General features: G+C 36.6%; 1 protein-coding gene across 1 annotated transcript in view; it reads left to right on the forward strand.

Moving 5' to 3' along the window:
- LOC141496566 (protein SHQ1 homolog) overlaps positions 1–18,465 on the forward strand; it is a 100,431-nt gene that overhangs the window by 39,595 nt on the left and 42,371 nt on the right. The window contains 3 exon segments of the mRNA XM_074199050.1: positions 1,415–1,569; positions 4,202–4,255; positions 6,065–6,188. Coding sequence (XP_074055151.1) covers positions 1,415–1,569; positions 4,202–4,255; positions 6,065–6,188 — 333 coding nt within the window.

Below are 18,465 nucleotides of genomic sequence, written 5' to 3' on the forward strand. Positions count from 1 at the left end.
AATGGAACCTTGTATGTTTCCCCAGCAGATTTTAGAAATAACTTAAGACATTGTTGTTGGTTTTATAAATTTATGAATAGGAAAAATATTTTACCTTTTAAAAATCCGTGCTTTGATTTTATTTGAAAGAAATGACAGGTTAGGTTTATTATAATATCTCCTCTGACTCCCATGTTGGATTTGAACCCTCTAAAGAATAAATAATATATGAATCTATCTGAGCTCTTGTATGATGATACAGAAAGTAATAACTAATTAGACCTTCCAGTTTATCTTAATGATGACATTATTTTCACAATGTCACATGATTCTGATGGTGATTAGATGGGTAATTAATGCTGATTTTTGACTGGAAATTGATGCACCCTGCTTATAAAAGATCTAACTTTTAAAAATGTCATAAGAACAACTATAAACATTTTTTCAACTAAGATTTTTGATCTTTAAATTTAAAAACTAGTATTAGAAACTCTTGAACCAGTGGCTTTATTTTAGAAATGGTAGAGGTAGGATGATCAGCTGTGATTGACTTCCCTTTTCTCAGCAATGTAGTGACCCAAGAGAATATTATTCATCTTAAAGACAGAGCTGATGGTGTTTGATTACAGACCGAAGCATGCTTTTTTTTTTAACTTTGTTTTTCTTTGAGTTTCTTTTTTTTTTGCAGGGGTAGGGATTATGTTTACTTTTACAACATGACTATTGTGGTAATGTTTTTCATGACTGCATGTTTTTAACCTATATCAAATAACTTGGATTGGGTTGGGAGGAAGAGAGAGAATTTGGAACTCAGAGTTTTCAAAGTGAATGTTGAAATCTGTTTTTGCATGTAACCAGGAGAACAAAAAATAAAATAAAAAAAAAAAGAAATCAATAAAGGTTTGGAGGTGACTTCTTTAAAAATACTACAACAGTGAGGAAAAAATTGACCTTTTAGTTCCATTTAGGCAATGTTGATCTGGCTTGATGGACCCCTGAGGGTCAGTGGATGGTTTTCAGGGGTTTCATGAATTTGGATGGAAAAAAAATTACATCATTATGATGGATTTCCTTTGTAACCTATGCAGTTTATCTTAAACATTTAAACACATCATTCTAGAAAAGGGTCATAGGCTTCACCACATTGCCCAAGAGATCCATGATACAAAAAAAGGTTAAGAACTATTGCTCCTTTTTTTTAAACTAAGACCCTATAATAGAATAACTTTATATATTGACATAAATGTAAAGATTTACTGAAGACTGTGGAAATTCTTAAAGGGTTTTTGAGAATATGTGATTTTTTTTCTTCACCAAAGTTGGGATATTTGATATTCTGCTCTAATTTTGACAAAGCAAGATGTGGCACTGGGTAGTGAGAAGACTGTTTTTCTTTAATGTTTTATCTTTGAAAATCTCCTGTTTTCCTTTCTAGTTTCTTTTTCTAAAGAAGAGAACTATCAACTACTAAAATTTACAAATAAATCTTATCTGTTGGATAAAAGAGCTCAATATTATGTGTACTACGGTTTGATCGATATTCTCTTGGCTTACTGCTATGAGATCCGTGTTACTGAAGGAGAAAGTAATGTAAGTATGTGTTTATTTCTGTTGAACATTGCATGCCCCAACTAGACCAAAATGTCACCTGCCTGTTGGCAGAACCTGAAAACCAACTATTTGAATATGGTTCTAAACATGAAATTTGTACTCAGTGGCCTTTTCCAGCCATCTGTACTTGATCAGTGTAGGAATTAAAGTGGTTAGTAGCACAGTATCAGAAGCCTTCTGGCTTCTCTCAAATCCTGTCCATTGGTGAAGGATGGCCAGAGAGACATTCTGGTCAGCCCAGCCAACGTTTGTTTGTCAGTTCCTGGGAAGGGAAGAGACCAAACTGAAGCTGTCACTGTCAGAGGGGGTGAAGACCGAGAGGCCATGTGCACAGGGAGCAGGGACATCAGAACAAGGGATTCACACGTACGTGCAGAGTGAAGCAGAGCTGTGATTGTGTAGTGGAGGAATTGGCCTTGTTCCCCCAGACCCTGGTGGGCTGAACTGGGAGTCAAGGCCCCAGGCTCGCTCCAAGGAGAAACTCGCTGAGAAGTATAGCTTGGGAAGTGTGTGGAAGAATGATCTAAAGGATGTTAAAGGAAAATATCATTTCTGTTTTTTAAAAGTTACTTTTCACTTAGTTGTGTGAGTGTTTTCAATTAGAAGTTTCTTTTATCCTTGAGGTTTTTTCATTCCTTGTACCCCAAGTTAGACCTTAGTTCCCCTCCCCCAAGGCATCCCAATTACACTTTTAGAAATCAAATAATGTTGTAGTATATTCATTCAGTTTGTTATGTGTGAGAATCCTGTGATAAATCCTTGTGTAAGATAAATGATTGCTTAATAACTTTTTGGTTTTCAGAGTATTTTTTATGTATATTTTTTATATATACACATTACCTCATTTGATCCTTACAAGAATTCTGAGTAGAACAGAACTGAGCTTCAAAGAAGTGATTTTTTTCAGAGTTACTCATTACATATCAGGCAGCATGTGAACCAAGTCAAAAATTTGAATGATCCTATTTCTAGTGGGTTAAAAAATTCTGGAAGAACAAAAGTGAACCTCCAGATTTGGTTATCTCACTACTAAGGCTCTATCATTTAGAAAAGCATATCATTGTTATTTTTCTTTGGTAGAGTTTGAATACGTCATTTCATAATTTTTATCATCATTTTTAAATGCTTTCTATTTCATAGTAACAAATTTTTTTTTTCAAATTCCTGTTTTATCCCTGTCGTGAACAAGGTTTGTTTGTCAAAATGCTTTAATAGTAATAGCACGGTTTAAAGTGCTTTATTTTCTAAAGACACTGCTGTTGGCTTCATCAATTTATGAAGAGGAAAAATCTTTTACATTTTAAGAAATCTGTGCTGTGATTTTATTTGAAAAAATGACAGGTTAGGTTTATTACAATATCTCCTCTGGCTCCCATTTTGGATTTGAAGTTTGCATGTTTGAAGGCATAATACTATAATCTGAGATTTGTAGAATCTACTGTTCTTTTAAATCTCAGCTATAGAAAGCTTTTTAGGGTTAGAAATAACACTTTAATAAAAAATCATAACAGCTGACAAGAAATGTGATGGTTTCTCTGGTGGGAGGTGTTGCTTTTGCAGGCACCAATAACTTTTCAAGGACAAAGACTGAGTAGGCACTTTATTTTAGTTACTGCTTCTAAAGTCTTAGTTCAACCAATCTGTTTTGGGACACTTAGCAATAGAAACATTTTATTGTTCCTTCATCCTTTCCATAAAATAAGTAGAAATTATGTTCCTAGGAGTGTACCCATTACTAAATTTATTCAAACAATTAGTTGCTGAGGTAAAATATGTTAAATCTTAAGTATCAAATACCCTTATACTGATTTTGTCAACTGGCATTAAAAAACAAAAATAGCCCTCTATGTCTTTAAAATAATGGAAGTATGGCATAATGCATTGAATTAAAAATCAAAATACTTAATGCTGTCAATAAACTGTGTTTCACTAACCTCAGAGAATTAACCCTGCAGAGGGCTGGTAGAGGGGCCTGGTGGACAGTAATTCCCTTTTGTCAGGATTGTTTTAAAATGAAGGGTGGGATGATTGCTGTCCTTCACCTCTCTTCTGAATGAGTCTGAAGTTGGTCTGGTTGCCAACAAAGTGGACTCATTCCTGTGAAAAAATCTGTTTTTTCTTTGGAAAGAATTAGGTTGGAATGTGAAGGTCTTCTTACAGGAAAGTTTTGGTATGAAGTGGTAACTGGGACCTTATTCCAATATGATGATATTCGTCTTTAGAATATTGAACAAAAAGTGCAAGGAAATCCTTGTTATTTTTTAAGAACTGATTAAGAGATTTCTTTGTTACAGTAGAAACTTTCTTTCCTAATTGAAATGAAAAGATAAGGAAGTGTTTTTTTTTTTCAAACATTTATAATTCAGGCAATTTATCATTCAAGGAATGGGGTCTACTATTGCTGTACTGGTGTCCATAGCCATATTTTTATTCTGTAATCCTGTGAACTTGTTAATTCTTGAGCTTTCCAAAAACTATGACATAGCTATAGTCTTAAAAACTTAATGTTCTGTTGTTGTCATCTCTTTACATCCATTTATATATGCATTTACTTTACTTTTAAATGATTTGATATAAGACAAAGACATTTTTCTCTCCTAACCAAATAAAGGTTGAATCTCCATGGAATATCAGAAAACTGAGTGGAACACTGTCTTGGTTTGAGGTAAGATTTTCTGATGCTTATAAGCTCATATTTCTTTTTTTTTTTTTTTTTTTGCAAGGCAAATGGGGTTAAGTGGCTTGCCCAAGGCCACACAGCTAGGTCATTACTAAGTGTCTGAGACCGGATTTGAACCCAGGTACTCCTGATTCCAGGGCCGGTGCTTTATCCACTGTGCCATCTAGCTGCCCCTCAAGCTCATATTTCTACACAAAGAGATTAGAGACTATTTTAGTTGACTAATTCTCCCTTTTTTAAAAATAGAAATTGCATTTTGCAAGTTCTCTTAATATATTTGTGCCACATCTTAGTACCAATAGTTCATAACATTTAAGCAAGAATCCTTTATGAGAAGCACCTAGTTCAGTTTCCTGCATCTTATAATATAAGTTAGGGAGTCTGAAGAAGGAAGGTTATTTAAAGTAATGGAAGTGATTGAAAACAGGTAGTGTTATTTGATGACATGAGTTTTAAGGAAGATTGAAAACATTAGTGGAGAGGATTGGAGGAGCAAGAGTCCTCATGGTGAGATGAAGGTTATATATGCTGGTTCAGAGACAGAGGGCAAACATGCACAAACCTGAAACTGTGTTCATACACATGGAGTGGAACATAAAAACTCTGCCCCAATTCTAACGTTTTAGAATAGCACTTTATCCTTTTTAAAGCCATCTTCCAATTTTGGGGGGGGGGATATTTGGACTCTTAGGATTGTAAGAATCATGGGACTTTATGAAGTCTACTGTAAGAAACATTGATCTGATTCAGTAAATGATGTTCAGAGAAGTGTGGAGACACAGGTTTTTGAGAAAATCGCTCTTACTTCATATGCAAGATACATTTATTGGAAGGCAAGACTGAAAGTTGACAAAAAGATTTGTCATGATGACTCTGAGAATGTAAGAAGTAGGTGGAATCTGAGCAATATCTTTTAACTGAATTTTTATTTTCCTGTCCAATTTTTTTTTTAAGATTTTTCAAGGCAATGGGGTTAAGTGGCTTGCCCATGGCCACACGGCTAGGTAATTATTAAGTGTCTGAGGCTGGATTTGAACCCAGGTACTCCTGACTCCAAGACCGGTGCTCTATGCACTGCGCCTCCTAGCTGCCCCTTTTCCTGTCCAATTTCAAAGATAAAGCATTGTATTGCTGACTTGAAATTTGGTGTGCATATGCACCCTCCCCCCCCCTCCCTACATGCCCCTACCTTTTTGGAAAAGGCAGTTGGGGGTTAAGTGACTTGACTTGAACAGGATCTCACTATATTTCAGGCTGGATTTGAACTCAGATATTCCTGATTCCATATCTCTATCTACAGTACCATCTAGCTGCCTAGATGGTCATAGAGTGACTATCCTATGACACTCATTTCCTCTAACAAAATAAATTATGAGATTTCTTATCAAGGTTAACAGTGAATATAATTCATAAGGAGATTTATGTCCCCATCTGCAATATTTATAATTTTACATAAATTAAACATAAATCATTTTCAAAAGATCTCATGTACATATATGTTCTGCAATGTCATATGTTTTAAATTTCTTTATAGTATTTTAAGAGTCCATGACATAATTATACTTTGGAAAGAGCAGATATAATTTAGCACTTTTATAAGAAGAATAATAAATATATATTTGATTATAAAAAGTGAAAATATTCTCAATTCAAAACTGCTAGTATTTTTGTGTACTTTATTTGGTAGTAATCCTCATGTTTTTAGATTTTTTTAAAATGAAAATCATGCTATTTGTTTAAGGGTTTTTATGTAATATTTTCTGGAAATTAATAGCTTTCAATGACAATTGACAGAGTTGGAATAATATTCATGAAATCCTGGTTTCTTTTGGAAGAAGAGTGTTATGTTACCCACTTTATCGACATTTCAAGCTGGTGACAAAAGCCCACATTGATACAGTGAAGATATTACAATTAGGTAAGATGCTTTTTTCTGTATGCAAAAATGGGAGAGATTCTCTGATCTTTCAATAAAGTGGGAGATTCTAAACCTTTAATCCTTGAGAAATCAGTTAAGTTGTTCTTAAAAATAGTGTGAAGATATTTATTGTATTATTTCTGTCCTTGCGTGGTATTCTACTTTACACCCTTTTTTTTTCAAGTTAGATGGTATGGATTGTATAATATGCTTACCTATTTATTTCCCCTTGGTGAATCTTGTTGCCTCTTTAGTGACTTTATATCTAAGTGATGCTTCAAATATTTGTGGTTCCATCATATGGGGTATTCCCTCTACCCTTGTATGTCATAATTCTTCATTGACTTTGTAAACAATTTCCAAGAATAAATGTGACGAAAACCAGGTTATCGCCACACTTGTTCATGAGGTAATTTTACTGCTGAAGCTTGAGCTTTACTGGCACAACCTTTGAACATTTGGGGTCACCGCCATATGAGGAATGAGTTGTACCCTGGACTTTGGAGATTGGAAAATAACCAGGGTTATGTTATTTAATATCAACAACAGTAATTTACCTTATATTTGACTAATTTTGTGCACACATGTGTTCCCCCCCCCCACACACTGCACTTTTTAAAATTTTTTTATAGAGTTGCAACAAGCAGAATCAACTGGGTCTGTGAAGGTTTTGGGTAAATTAAAGGGCAAATGAAATTTTATTTTTTGAATACCAGTGTAAGACATTATATTTTTTTTTGGATGGGAAAAATACATCTTTATTTCAATAAATTGATTTCTTCACAATCTTATATATTTTATGAATTTAAAAACATTAAGAGTCCATAGGTTTCATCAGACTGCCAATGGGTTCCTAACTCAAAAAGGTTTAGGAACCCCGATCTTTATTTTTTTTATTTTTATTTTTATTTTTATTTATTTTTTATTTTATTTTATTTTTTTAAAATTTTTATTAAAGATATTATTTGAGTTTTACAGTTTTCCCCCAATCTTGCTTCCCTCCGGCCCCACCCCCACCCCACAGATAGCACTCTGTCAGTCTTTACTTTGTTTCCATGTTGTACCTCCATCCAAATTGGGTGTGATGAGAGAGAAATCATATCCTTAAAGAGAACAGAATTCTCAGAGGTAACCAGATCAAACCATAAGACATCTGGGTTTTTTTTTTTTTCCGAATTAAAGGGAATAGTCCTTGTACTTTGTTCAAACTCCACAGCTCCTTATCTGGATACAGATGGTATTCTACTTTGCAGACAGCCCAAAATTGTTCCCAATTGTTGCGCTGATAGAATGAGCGAGTCCTTCAAGGTTGAACATCACTCCCATGTTGCTCTTAAGGTGTACAGTGTTTTTCTGGTTCTGCTCATCTCACTCAGCATCAGTTCATGCAAATCCCTCCAGGTTTCCCTGAAATCCCGTCCCTCCTGATTTCTAATAGAACAATAGTATTCCATGACATACATATACCACAGTTTGCTAAACCATTCCCCAATTGAAGGATATTTACTGGATTTCCAATTCTTTGCCACCACAAACAGGGCTGCTATAAATATTTTTGTACAAGTAATGTTTTTACCCTTTTTCCTCATCTCTTCAGGGTATAGACCCAGTAGTGGTATTGCTGGGTCAAAGGGTATGCACATTTTTGTTGCCCTTTGGCCATAGTTCCAAATAGCTCTCCAGAAGGGTTGGATGAGTTCACAGCTCCACCAACAGTGTAATAGTGTCCCAGATTTCCCACTTCCCTTCCAACAATGATCATTATCCTTCCTGGTCATACTGGCCAATCTGAGAGGTGTGAGGTGGTACCTCAATGAAGCTTTAATTTGCATTTCTCTAATAATTAATGATTTAGAGGATTTTTTCATATGGCTATGGATTGCTTTGATCTCCTCATCTGTAAATTGCCTTTGCATATCCTTTGACCATTTGTGAATTGGGGAATGGCTTTTTGTTTTAAAAATATGACTCAGTTCTCTGTATATTTTAGGAATGAGTTCTTTGTCAGAATCATTAGTTGTAAAGATTGTTTCCCAATTTACTACTTTTCTTTTGATTTTGATTACATTGGTTTTACCTGTGCAAAAACTTTTTAATTTAATGTAATCGAAATCATCTAATTGGTTTTTAGTGATGTTCTCCAACTCTTCCTTAGTCATAAACTGTTCCCCTTTTCATAGATCTGACAGGTAGACTAGTCCTTGATCTTCTAATTTGCTTATAGTATTGTTTTTTATGTCTATGTCCTGTAACCATTTGGATCTTATCTTGGTAAAGGGTGTGAGGTGTTGGTCTAATCTAAGTTTCTTCCAAAGACATTATCTTTATCCTTATGTTTTAGCCTGTCTCTAATGTTGATTTATAAACCAGAGTTCTTCAGTTTTGACAGCGCTGTTCCTATTCTCCATAGCAGATATGTATGTCATTATACCTTTCAAATGTAGTCTGGGCCAGATGACCTGACCTGAGCCTATTAGGGTGTGCACACACACATATACACAGAGAAACATAAGCATATGAGCATATCTATATATAATTGTATTTATATGTGTACATATGCATTTTTTTTTAGTCAACAACAGTCTTTTTTTTCCCACTCCTAGCTCCCTCTCTCCAGTCCCCTAATGAAGGAAAAAAGCCTTTGTTATGAGTCAAATAAAGCAAAGTTTCTTTATTGCATCTCAAAAGAAAGGTCTCATTCCTGTGCTCTGAGTCCTTTGCCTTTGTCAGAAGGGAGTGGCAGTTTACTCATAAGTCACTATCATTACCGTGATTGATGTATGTTTGATTTGATGGCAATGCTCCTTGTTTTCCAGTTCTTTTATTGAAAATCATACCTTTTGTTTAAGGGCTTTTCTTCATGTAATATCTTCTGGAAATTAATAACTTTCAATGAAAATGAACAAAGTTGGAATAATGTTCCTAATTCTTTCACAGTTAATTGTCTTACACATATTTTGATTTTTTCCTATAATTTATTCTACTGGTTCAGTTCATTTCACTTTGTATCAGTCATCTAAGTCTTCCTCAGCTTCTATGGAAACCATCTTCATTATTTCTTTTTTTTTTTTTTACAAAGCAATGGGGTTAAGTGACTTTCCCAAGGACACACAGCTAGGTAATTATGTGTCTGATGTTGAATTTGAACTCAGGTCCTCCTGCCTCCAGGACTGGTGCTCTATCTACTGCACCACCTAGTTGCCCCTCCATTATTTCTTAAACCCCAATAATATTCTATTTGTTCACATACCATAATTTGTTCAGCCATTCTCTAATTGATAGGTATTCCCTCAGATTTCCATTCTTTACTACCTCAAAAAGAGCCATAAATATTTTTAGTATATCTTTAGGGTTTCTTTTGTTTAGGACTTATTTTCGTTTTAAAAGTAATTAGTAGTTGTGATTACTGTAGTATGAACAAATAGAATAAAATGATCTTATAATGAAGTGTTTAAAACTTATTTCATTGTTGAAATTCAAACAGTCATTGTATACAGATAGACGTAACTATTCTCATTATTTTCTTTCATAGAATAAAACTATTATCCTCCAAAGGGAAAAGGTAGTCATCAGAATGTACATTTCATATATACATGCACATGTGTAATTTGAAATTTTTATAAACTGATTTTAATTTGATCAGGCTAGCAAAATTTTGTATAAACTAACCCTAGACTGATACAAAATATTGGTGGTTTTTTATTTTTCCAAATCCCAGGTGAGACATTGAATGAAATGATAGGGTTTTCATTTTTATCTTTGGTGTAATTGGGAATTGCTATTTTGGGAATTAGACTTGATTTTCCCCCCTCAGTTTGACTTATTTCACTCTGCAAAAGTTCTTATTACTTAACATTCACTGAAATTGTCTCTGTCATTTTTTATGGCACAATATTTCAATTCACTGTTTGCTTAGACATTCTTCATTTGTTTAAGAAAATATCTATACTATTTACCTTCAATTGTCAGATTATTTATTTATTTTTGGGGGGTTTTTGTTTTGACTTCTTTAATTCCTTTTTTTTTGGATTAAAAGGTTTGTTCCCCTTATTATCCTCCCTCTAAGCCCTCCTCCTTTTCTTATGACTTCGATGTTCAAATTCTGAGAGTGTATTTATGCTCAACTCTCCTTTGTCTGTTTTAAATGAGGAGCTTCTTCTGTTGCCCAAACCTCCTACCCCTTAGTTAGCATTTATATCCTCTTCTCATGCACCCCAATTAGAAAAAAATCACAAGTTCTCTCTGTTGTAAGTTATATTCCTTTAACACTGCCCCCCCCCATAACAATCCATCCTCGAGACACCCTCAGTACCCTTAGAGTAATTAACATTCGGAAATGTTAGCATTATATCATTGTATAAATTCTTCCGTTTGCTCAAATAAATTCTATTTTCTATATTTCTCTGGAGTCATTTTTATATTCACAGTTCCATTTCAGCTTCAGATGCCCTTGAAAGTCCTTAATTCATTATAGGTCTGTTTTTTTCCCTGTTGGATGATATGCTAGACTTTGAAGAGTAAAGTATTCTGGGTTATAAGCCTATAACTGTTGTTGTAATATGGTATTCCAAAATCTCCTCTCTTTTGTAGTGGAAGTTGCTGGGTCTTGTGTGCACCTTACTGTGGCTTTGGGGTACCAGAATGGCTTTTTTTCAGGATGCTTATGACATCTTTCTTTGTTATGGATTTTGATTATGACATTCCTAGGATTTTTCTTTATGGGGTTCTTTTCAGGAGTTGATCTGGATGTTTTCTTTTTTTTAATTTTATCCTCTGATTGTATAGTTTTTGGATAATTTTCACTTAAGAATACTTGAACTGTCATTAAGACTTTTTTTTAATCATTGTTTTCAGAGAATCCAGTGATTCTTTTTTTTATTGCAAGGCAATTGGTCAAGTAATTTGCCCAAGGTCACACAGCTAAGTAATTATTAAGTGTCTGAAGCTGGATTTGAACTCAGGCCCTCCTTACCTCAGGGCTGATGCTTTGTCCACTGCACCACCTAGCTGCCCCAAGCCTAATGATTCTTAAATCATATCTCCTTAACTTGTTTTCTAGGTCTGTAGTTTCTGGTGTCAGATAGTTTACATTTTTTGTCTCTTTTTCAATCTTTTAGTATTATTTAAATATTTATTTGTATCCCATGGAGTCATGATTTCTTTTTGATCTTAGATGGTTTTTAGGAAGTCTATTAATAAATGTAGTTTTGCTACTTTCTGAAGCTGTTTGTTCTCATTCATATTTTTTCTTCCAGAATTTTTTTTTTTTTAGACTCTCTTGCCATTTTTTCCCCTTCTATTCACATAGTCCTTGTGAAAAGATTTATTTTGGTCCTTCGAGTCCGTTTGTGGTTCTTCCAGTGTTGCTCTCTCATGCTTTGGGGGGATTTTGACATCCGTAAATATTTTTTGCTGGTTGGGGTCTTCTTTGGTTTATTGGTCTCTTTAGCTTTAGTTGTAGAATCAGGGTCATTCTCTGTGCCTTGTGTGGTATGACCACTTGGATTCCTCCACCCACTTCCACCTCTTGGAGTCAGACTCCCTGAGATCTTGGTGTGTTGGGGGTCCAAGTGTGTCAGGCAGAGCCCTGGAAACCTTAGATTCTTAGTGTTGCTGCCCTGTTCACATTGCCAGGGGCCTCTTCCCCCCTTAACTCTGTGCTGCCGGGTAAGTCGTGGTGCCTCTTGAGGGTTCCAGGGGCATGCCCATGTCACCTGGTTGATGGAGGCCCAACCCTCAGGATGAGGTGCTCACATGTGCACACCCATGCATACACACACGCAGGTGCGTACCTTGGTCACTCAGCTTGAAGGGCAGAGTGGAGTGGGGGGGAGCCAGCTGCCCTCTCAAGAGCCCAGTTCTGTTTCTACCCCAACTTTTTCTTTGCTAAGTGCCACTGACTGGTTCTTGACCTTCTCAGAGCAGAGAGAGTCCCCTGTAAGTGGGTGGCTGCTCTAAGCAGGCCACCCCAGAGGGAAGGGTGCCGGGCAGCGTCACTCTGAGTGGAGCTGAAAGAGCCTGGCAATTTTACTTGTTTTTTTCTTTTCTTCATTATAGAAAACAAGCTGAGGGGACATTTGTTAGTTCATCCCCTCATGGCTCCCTCCCCCTGGGGACAGGGATGATGTTCTTCTCCTTGTGGGCGGCAGTGTGTATTTTGTCCCAGCACTGGCTGGTTCTGGGCCCATTGTCTCTGGAGCAGGTGAACTATAGTCGGGGGCGCTGACTGGCTCCCCTGGCGTGGACCTGCCAGGAGTGCTCGCAGGGCAGGGCAGCTAAGGACCATTGACCTCAGAGCAGTCACTGTTGCTGTTGGAGTCATTGCTCCTTCTCACTCTCCGCGACATCCACAATGTGCCTTTGTTCCATAGTTTTCCTTGGAAATATAACTTGTCTTCTCTTGGACATTTGAAAATAAAGGAGAACAGGCAGAAAGGGAGAAGCTTTTGTAAGTATCCTATTAATTTTCACTCTTATCTGTGTATTGGATTCTGGGTGACCTCTTTTTAACTACTTATTAGATGTGATTTATATTCTGGTTAATCCTCATTCCCTTTTTGTATTAATATTTACATTTCATTATAGTTTGAAATGGTATTACTCTCACCCTAGGCCCATAAAACCCTACAATTTAATAAAATACAATTTAAGATATACCATTGTCCCCTTTAGAACATATATTTTAGCACATACCATTCCTAAAAATGCTTGCATTATTAAAGCACTTGAAGTATTCTGCTACAGTCTTGATTTTTCTGGCCATTATAGATGTGTGTGTATAAATATATGTCTGCAAATTTCATTTTTTCTCTGAAGTAGTGTTTTCTTGTTTAAATTAAATTTTCTGTTTAAAATAGCACAAATGTTTGAGAGTGATCTTGAAATTGCTTTGTCCTAGAGACATTTTAAAAAGGCTAATGAATTAACCTTTTGCATAGCAAATTTACCTTATTTGAGAAGACAGTTTCAGAAGACTGGTCCTTGTCACTTGTTAATAGCTGGTTTGTCATTTTTTTCCTTAGAGAACTAACAGTCGTATTTGAGTTAATGTAAAGTTTTGTAGAGACTACTCTCTTCCAAACTATTCAGAATATGGTAATTTTTTCTCTTTTAAATTAATTCCAAAAGTAAATGCAATTCTGTCTAAGCTTAATTCAATTCAGTAACCATTTATTAAGCACTGGCCTCATGCCAGGCGCTGTGGCGAGGACCTCAGGGACACCAAAGGAGCTAAAGGGCAGTCCTGGCCTTCCAGGAACTTCCACTCTAGCCAGGGAGACAGCCAGTGTATCTGGAGCAGGTCTCTACAGGATACCTAGGAAATCATCAAGAGAGGGAAAGTTCTGGAATTGCGAAGGAGTCAAGGAGGCTTCCTTCTGGAAAGAAAGGACTTAATTGGGGGGCTCAAGGAAGCCTGGGTGTTGGGAGAGGGAGAGGATGGAGAGCATTTTAGGCCTGAGATGAGAAGCTAGGGAGAAGACTCTGGTCATGACATTCAAGGGTTAAATTGACTCCCCACTCTCTACTGGATGAAGCCAGATTCCTCATTTTTGAAGCCCTTGAGGTTCTGGTCCCCACATTTTATCTCCAGACCCTGGTTCCCTCTCCCTGTTCTTACAGTGACTGTGCCTGTTAGAGTTTTATTTTTCCTTTTCTGCTTTACCCCCAAATCACTCAACTGTTAAGATAACATTCCAATAAAATATTTGTCATGAAAGATAGAGAGTCACAGTCTGAGTGGTTCTTCCCCACTGAAAGGGGGGTGTGTGTGTGCCCCATCTGGTGGATTATACCTTTGCCTCTGTATATTATCTTGTGCAGGTGGGACCAGTGATGATCCTGTCATTAGTTTAGAGTGCTTTTATAAGTCATTAATTTCCAAATCAGAAAAATCCTTTATCAAAGGTTAGATCCTGGTTTGGGATTAGGAAAATGTAGCCACTCCAGCTCTCCCACAGCTGAATTACTGTGCTGAAGCACTTGGCTTCTCTCCCTTCCCTGGATGCCCTTCCTGGACTTCCATCCATGTCCTCTCCTGTAGATCCTTCTCCTTAGTCAAGGCCTTTCCCAAGGGCCATCTCTGTGAAGACTTAGCTCATTGCCTTTCGAGGTACGGCACTTGTTAGAATGTGCCTTGGAGGTTTCTGGGTACTTGAGCTCTTGCTCAGTTACAATCTTGAAGTTGTGGACTGGTTTCCTCATCTTTCTAGTATCCTGTTAAATGATTTTAATATTTTGTCAACCAGCATTTTTTTAAGGTGTGCCTATGATCTGGGGATTGTGCTAAGAACTAGGATACAAAAAAGGCAAAAACACAGCCAGCCTTTTAGTGTAGGAGGAAATGTGAGAAAAATTGCAGATATAAAAGAAAATATGAGGGAGTCATGGATTGTTTTGCTCCTAATACTTTCTCATGAAATAGAAATATCTTTTCCACCTAACCGCATAGTTACTAAGAGGTTAAAATTTATGGTTAAAAGTCACAAAAGAATTGACCTATCTTCCTTCCCTCCACCCTTCACTTCCCTCTCCCCCTCTTTCCCATCTCTCCCTTCCTTGTTTCTCTTTTCCACTTTCTTCCCTCCTTATGGTTTTGACTGTGAAATTGGTTATCAGGTTGTAAAAAATTAATTTAACTTATTTCTTTCATCCACTCTTTTAATAAAGTTTACAAAATTATTTTTTGCTAAATCATTGCCATTATATGATGAGTAGTATGATTTTGTGACATTTCTTTAGGTAGACTATTTTAAGAATATAAAATGAATAAAAACTAATACAGCCAGGATTCCCCCAAAGAACCAATTTCCATTAATGTTGCTGATTTAGTGAGAAAAATAAGAAAAAAAGATGGGGTGTGATGATTTCCTGAGTTTCAGTGTGCTGTGCAGATTTGGTATCCACACTAAGTTTGGCATTAGTCTGTGAAGATGGGGACCAAGGAGGGGCAACCTGGGCCAAGCCCAGACTGGAAATAGGCAGGTCAGGATGTCCTTGCTAGTCTAGGATCAGGTCCATGAGATCTAGCTGGGCTGAGTCAGAGAGAGAGAGAGAGAGAGAGAGAGAGACAGAGACAGACAGACAGACACAGACACGAGAAATGAAATAATTTTTCATCTAAGATTTTAAAAATGAGAGACTTCTTTGATTTTTAGCAAAATAATATAATCTGATAAAATGGTTTGTTATCTATTTTATAATTACCTTTTTCTGATATTGATGTATATATTTTCAAGCTATAAGAAATAAAAAGAAAGTCTTTATAGGATTTGTATAAAAGGAGATTTGTGATCATTTGTTTTTTCCTTCTAGAAATGATTTTTAAATATTATTTTGTCTTTTATGCCCTTTTCTCAGCCCTCCTTTTCCATTGTGCTGTGGTTTCATGCTGTTGACTGCTGCTGCTGCCGCCGCCTCCCCCTCCTCCCGGATGCCCTCTCTCTTCCCCAGGCTCCCATGATTCTGTTCTCAACTGATCCTCTGCCAGTCTACTAGAATCTTCTGTCTTTTCCCCGGACACCTGAGTATCTGGAGGCTCTGTCCTTATTGCTTTGCAGTTCCTTCCTTGGTGTCATCTGCTCACATGGATTCACTTATTTCTTCTGAATCAGTTTCTGTCTAGCCCCTGGTAATTCTTGATCTCCACTTGGGGTTCCTCCACCAGGGTGTCTTCTCTAGACATCTCAAACTCACTGTGTCCAGTCTAGACCTAATAAGCTTCCTTCTGCCCCAAACTGATTCTTCCTCCAAAGATTTTCTATTAAGGGTTGCGTCATCCACTCAGACATACAAGTTTGCAAGCTCACATTGTTTCCATCCTCAACTTTTCTTTTTCCTTCTTTGAGCTCAAATTTATTTAATCCTCTGCTAATACTCATCAGTTCTGCCTGCACAGCCATTCTTGGACCTTTCTCTTGCTCTCTGCTTACACAGCCACTGCCTCCATTAGACCCTTATCACTTGTCATCTCTGAGGCTGAGCTCCAATTCCGCCTTCCTCCCCAACTCACTTTGGATCTCCTTTAGACACACTTTTATAATGGATACTTTGTCCCCTGCAGTCAACTGAAAATTTCTGTAGGTCAGGGATTATCTGTCTTGGTTTCCCCTGTGCCTAAAATATTGTGACACAGAGGTTCTTACTAAATGCTTGTTTATTGATGGATTGGCTCTTATGTTAGCTTTCTAATCATTCCAGTCTCTTCCCACTCCAGAAAACAGCTTCCTAAGGTTTAAGTTTAACTGTGTCACTTCTCTTCCCCAAAACCTTCAGTATCTCCCTGTTTCCTCCAAAATAAAGTGCTATTTTCCACCTGACTTAAGATTTTTCTAAAGACTGATTTCAAGGAACTGTTCTAGCCTCAACTCCTATATTCTTTTCCCACACATTCTACCTCCTAGCTCTCTGCCTTCATAAACACTGGCCCTCAAAGCCTAGAATCCACACATGCTCAGTTCAGATCCTTCCCTCGTTTGCACTCTCTTCCTCCACAGATGAATTGGCATTTATCTGTTTACTTGTTGTAGCTTCTCAGAAAAAAAAAGGTATTCTCCTAGTTTGGGGCTTTGTATTCCCAGGGACTATCTCCATGCCTTACATGTAGATGTTTTTTAGTTTTGGCAAGGCAATGGGGTTAAGTGGCTTGCCCAAGGCCACACAGCTAGGTAATTATTAAGTGTCTGAGACCAGATTTGAACCCAAGTACTCCTGACTTCAGGGCCCACGCTCTATCCACTGTGCCACCTAGCTGACCCTTCATGTAGATTTTTTTTTTTTAGGTTTTTGCAAGGCAAACGGGGTTAAGTGGCTTGCCCAAGGCCACACAGCTAGGTAATTATTAAGTGTCTGAGACCGGATTTGAACCCAGGTACTCCTGACTCCAAGGCCAGTGCTTTATCCACTATACCACCTAGCTGCCCCCCATGTAGATGTTTCTTAATAAATGCTTGTTGTTTAATGTGTTATAAAATATAAGGGCTTAAAATTGCCATATATATATTTAGAAGCTCTTATAATATTTTGTGTATGTTTTATTGATAGTAATTTGACTTGTATGTTTTCTCACCAGTGGCCTTAAATTATCACATTTTCCTTTATTAATTTTGATTAATTTGCCAAGGCTTTTAATTTCCCCAACACCCCTTTTTTGGATATTCAAATTATATAATTAGATGATCTTTCAGTTGCTTTTAGATGATTCATTAGAGGACATAGAATAACATTCTTTAATAGGAAAATAATTTCCCAAATTTACCATGTCCTAATAAGTCCTTTTTGATCTGTGATCTTTTGCTAGAAATGAGACTATTACTAAGATTGAGGTTAAAATAATTCATAGTGTATCAGCCAGTTTTATTGTCCAAACATATTTCTAAAGAATACATTACACAGACATAACCATAGGTACATTTAAAAGAGTTGGAAGAGTTTATTTGTATTTTGGAGTGATTTTATTTAAAAATTCTCTCTGTAAACTATTAGCCAAATCATCAATAGTGACTCAGCCCTTATTCAGCATCAGTTCATTCTCACCATCCTATTTTCTTGGAAGCTCTAAAGGGCAGGAGGATTAGGCACCCCAGTAAAATACATAGGTGTCAGCTGCATAATGTGAATATTGAAAATAAAGGTAGAAACTAGAACAACTTAGTTGTGCCTTGGACAGGGTCTGGTGCCTTTTGGGATTAGTTGACACTTGCATCCTTCATAACTGATTTAAAAGCCCACTAAAGCATGCCCAGATCTTGGACCTAGACAGTCTGTTATTGCTTGGAGTTAAGACCCTTCAGGGTACCTTGCTGGTCATTATGACAATGCCTGTTGTCTCCCCAAGAAGTCATTTTATAAAGCCTGATTCCGAACAGCCAGTTTGACCTAATTTAGAACCATCTGAACTTGTTTCACATCTACAATCAGACTATAAGACTGATAGAAATTAACCCAGGAAGTCATTTGATCTGTCAGAAACTTTAAAATGTGCCTTTCTTGGGCCCCTTCCAATCTTAGGAAAAACTAGTGAGAGAGCAGCTAGATCAAGTATTTGGAATCATCAGGTAGGATTAACCCTACAACTTGTTATACGGCAAGATTGATACATACATACATACATACATACATATATATATATATGTATATATTCATGAATACTATATATCTAGTTTTAAGAACTCTGTTTTCTCTAAAATAAATTGTTCTTGCCTGTGTATGTTTTGTTTCTGTGGACAAAGTTAACGTAAGGGAAGAACAATCAATTTAGGTGGAATCCTTTGCCTGTTAA

Source organism: Macrotis lagotis, chromosome 8 (genome assembly GCF_037893015.1).
Source record: "Macrotis lagotis isolate mMagLag1 chromosome 8, bilby.v1.9.chrom.fasta, whole genome shotgun sequence".
Classification (NCBI taxonomy): Eukaryota; Metazoa; Chordata; class Mammalia; order Peramelemorphia; family Peramelidae; genus Macrotis; species Macrotis lagotis.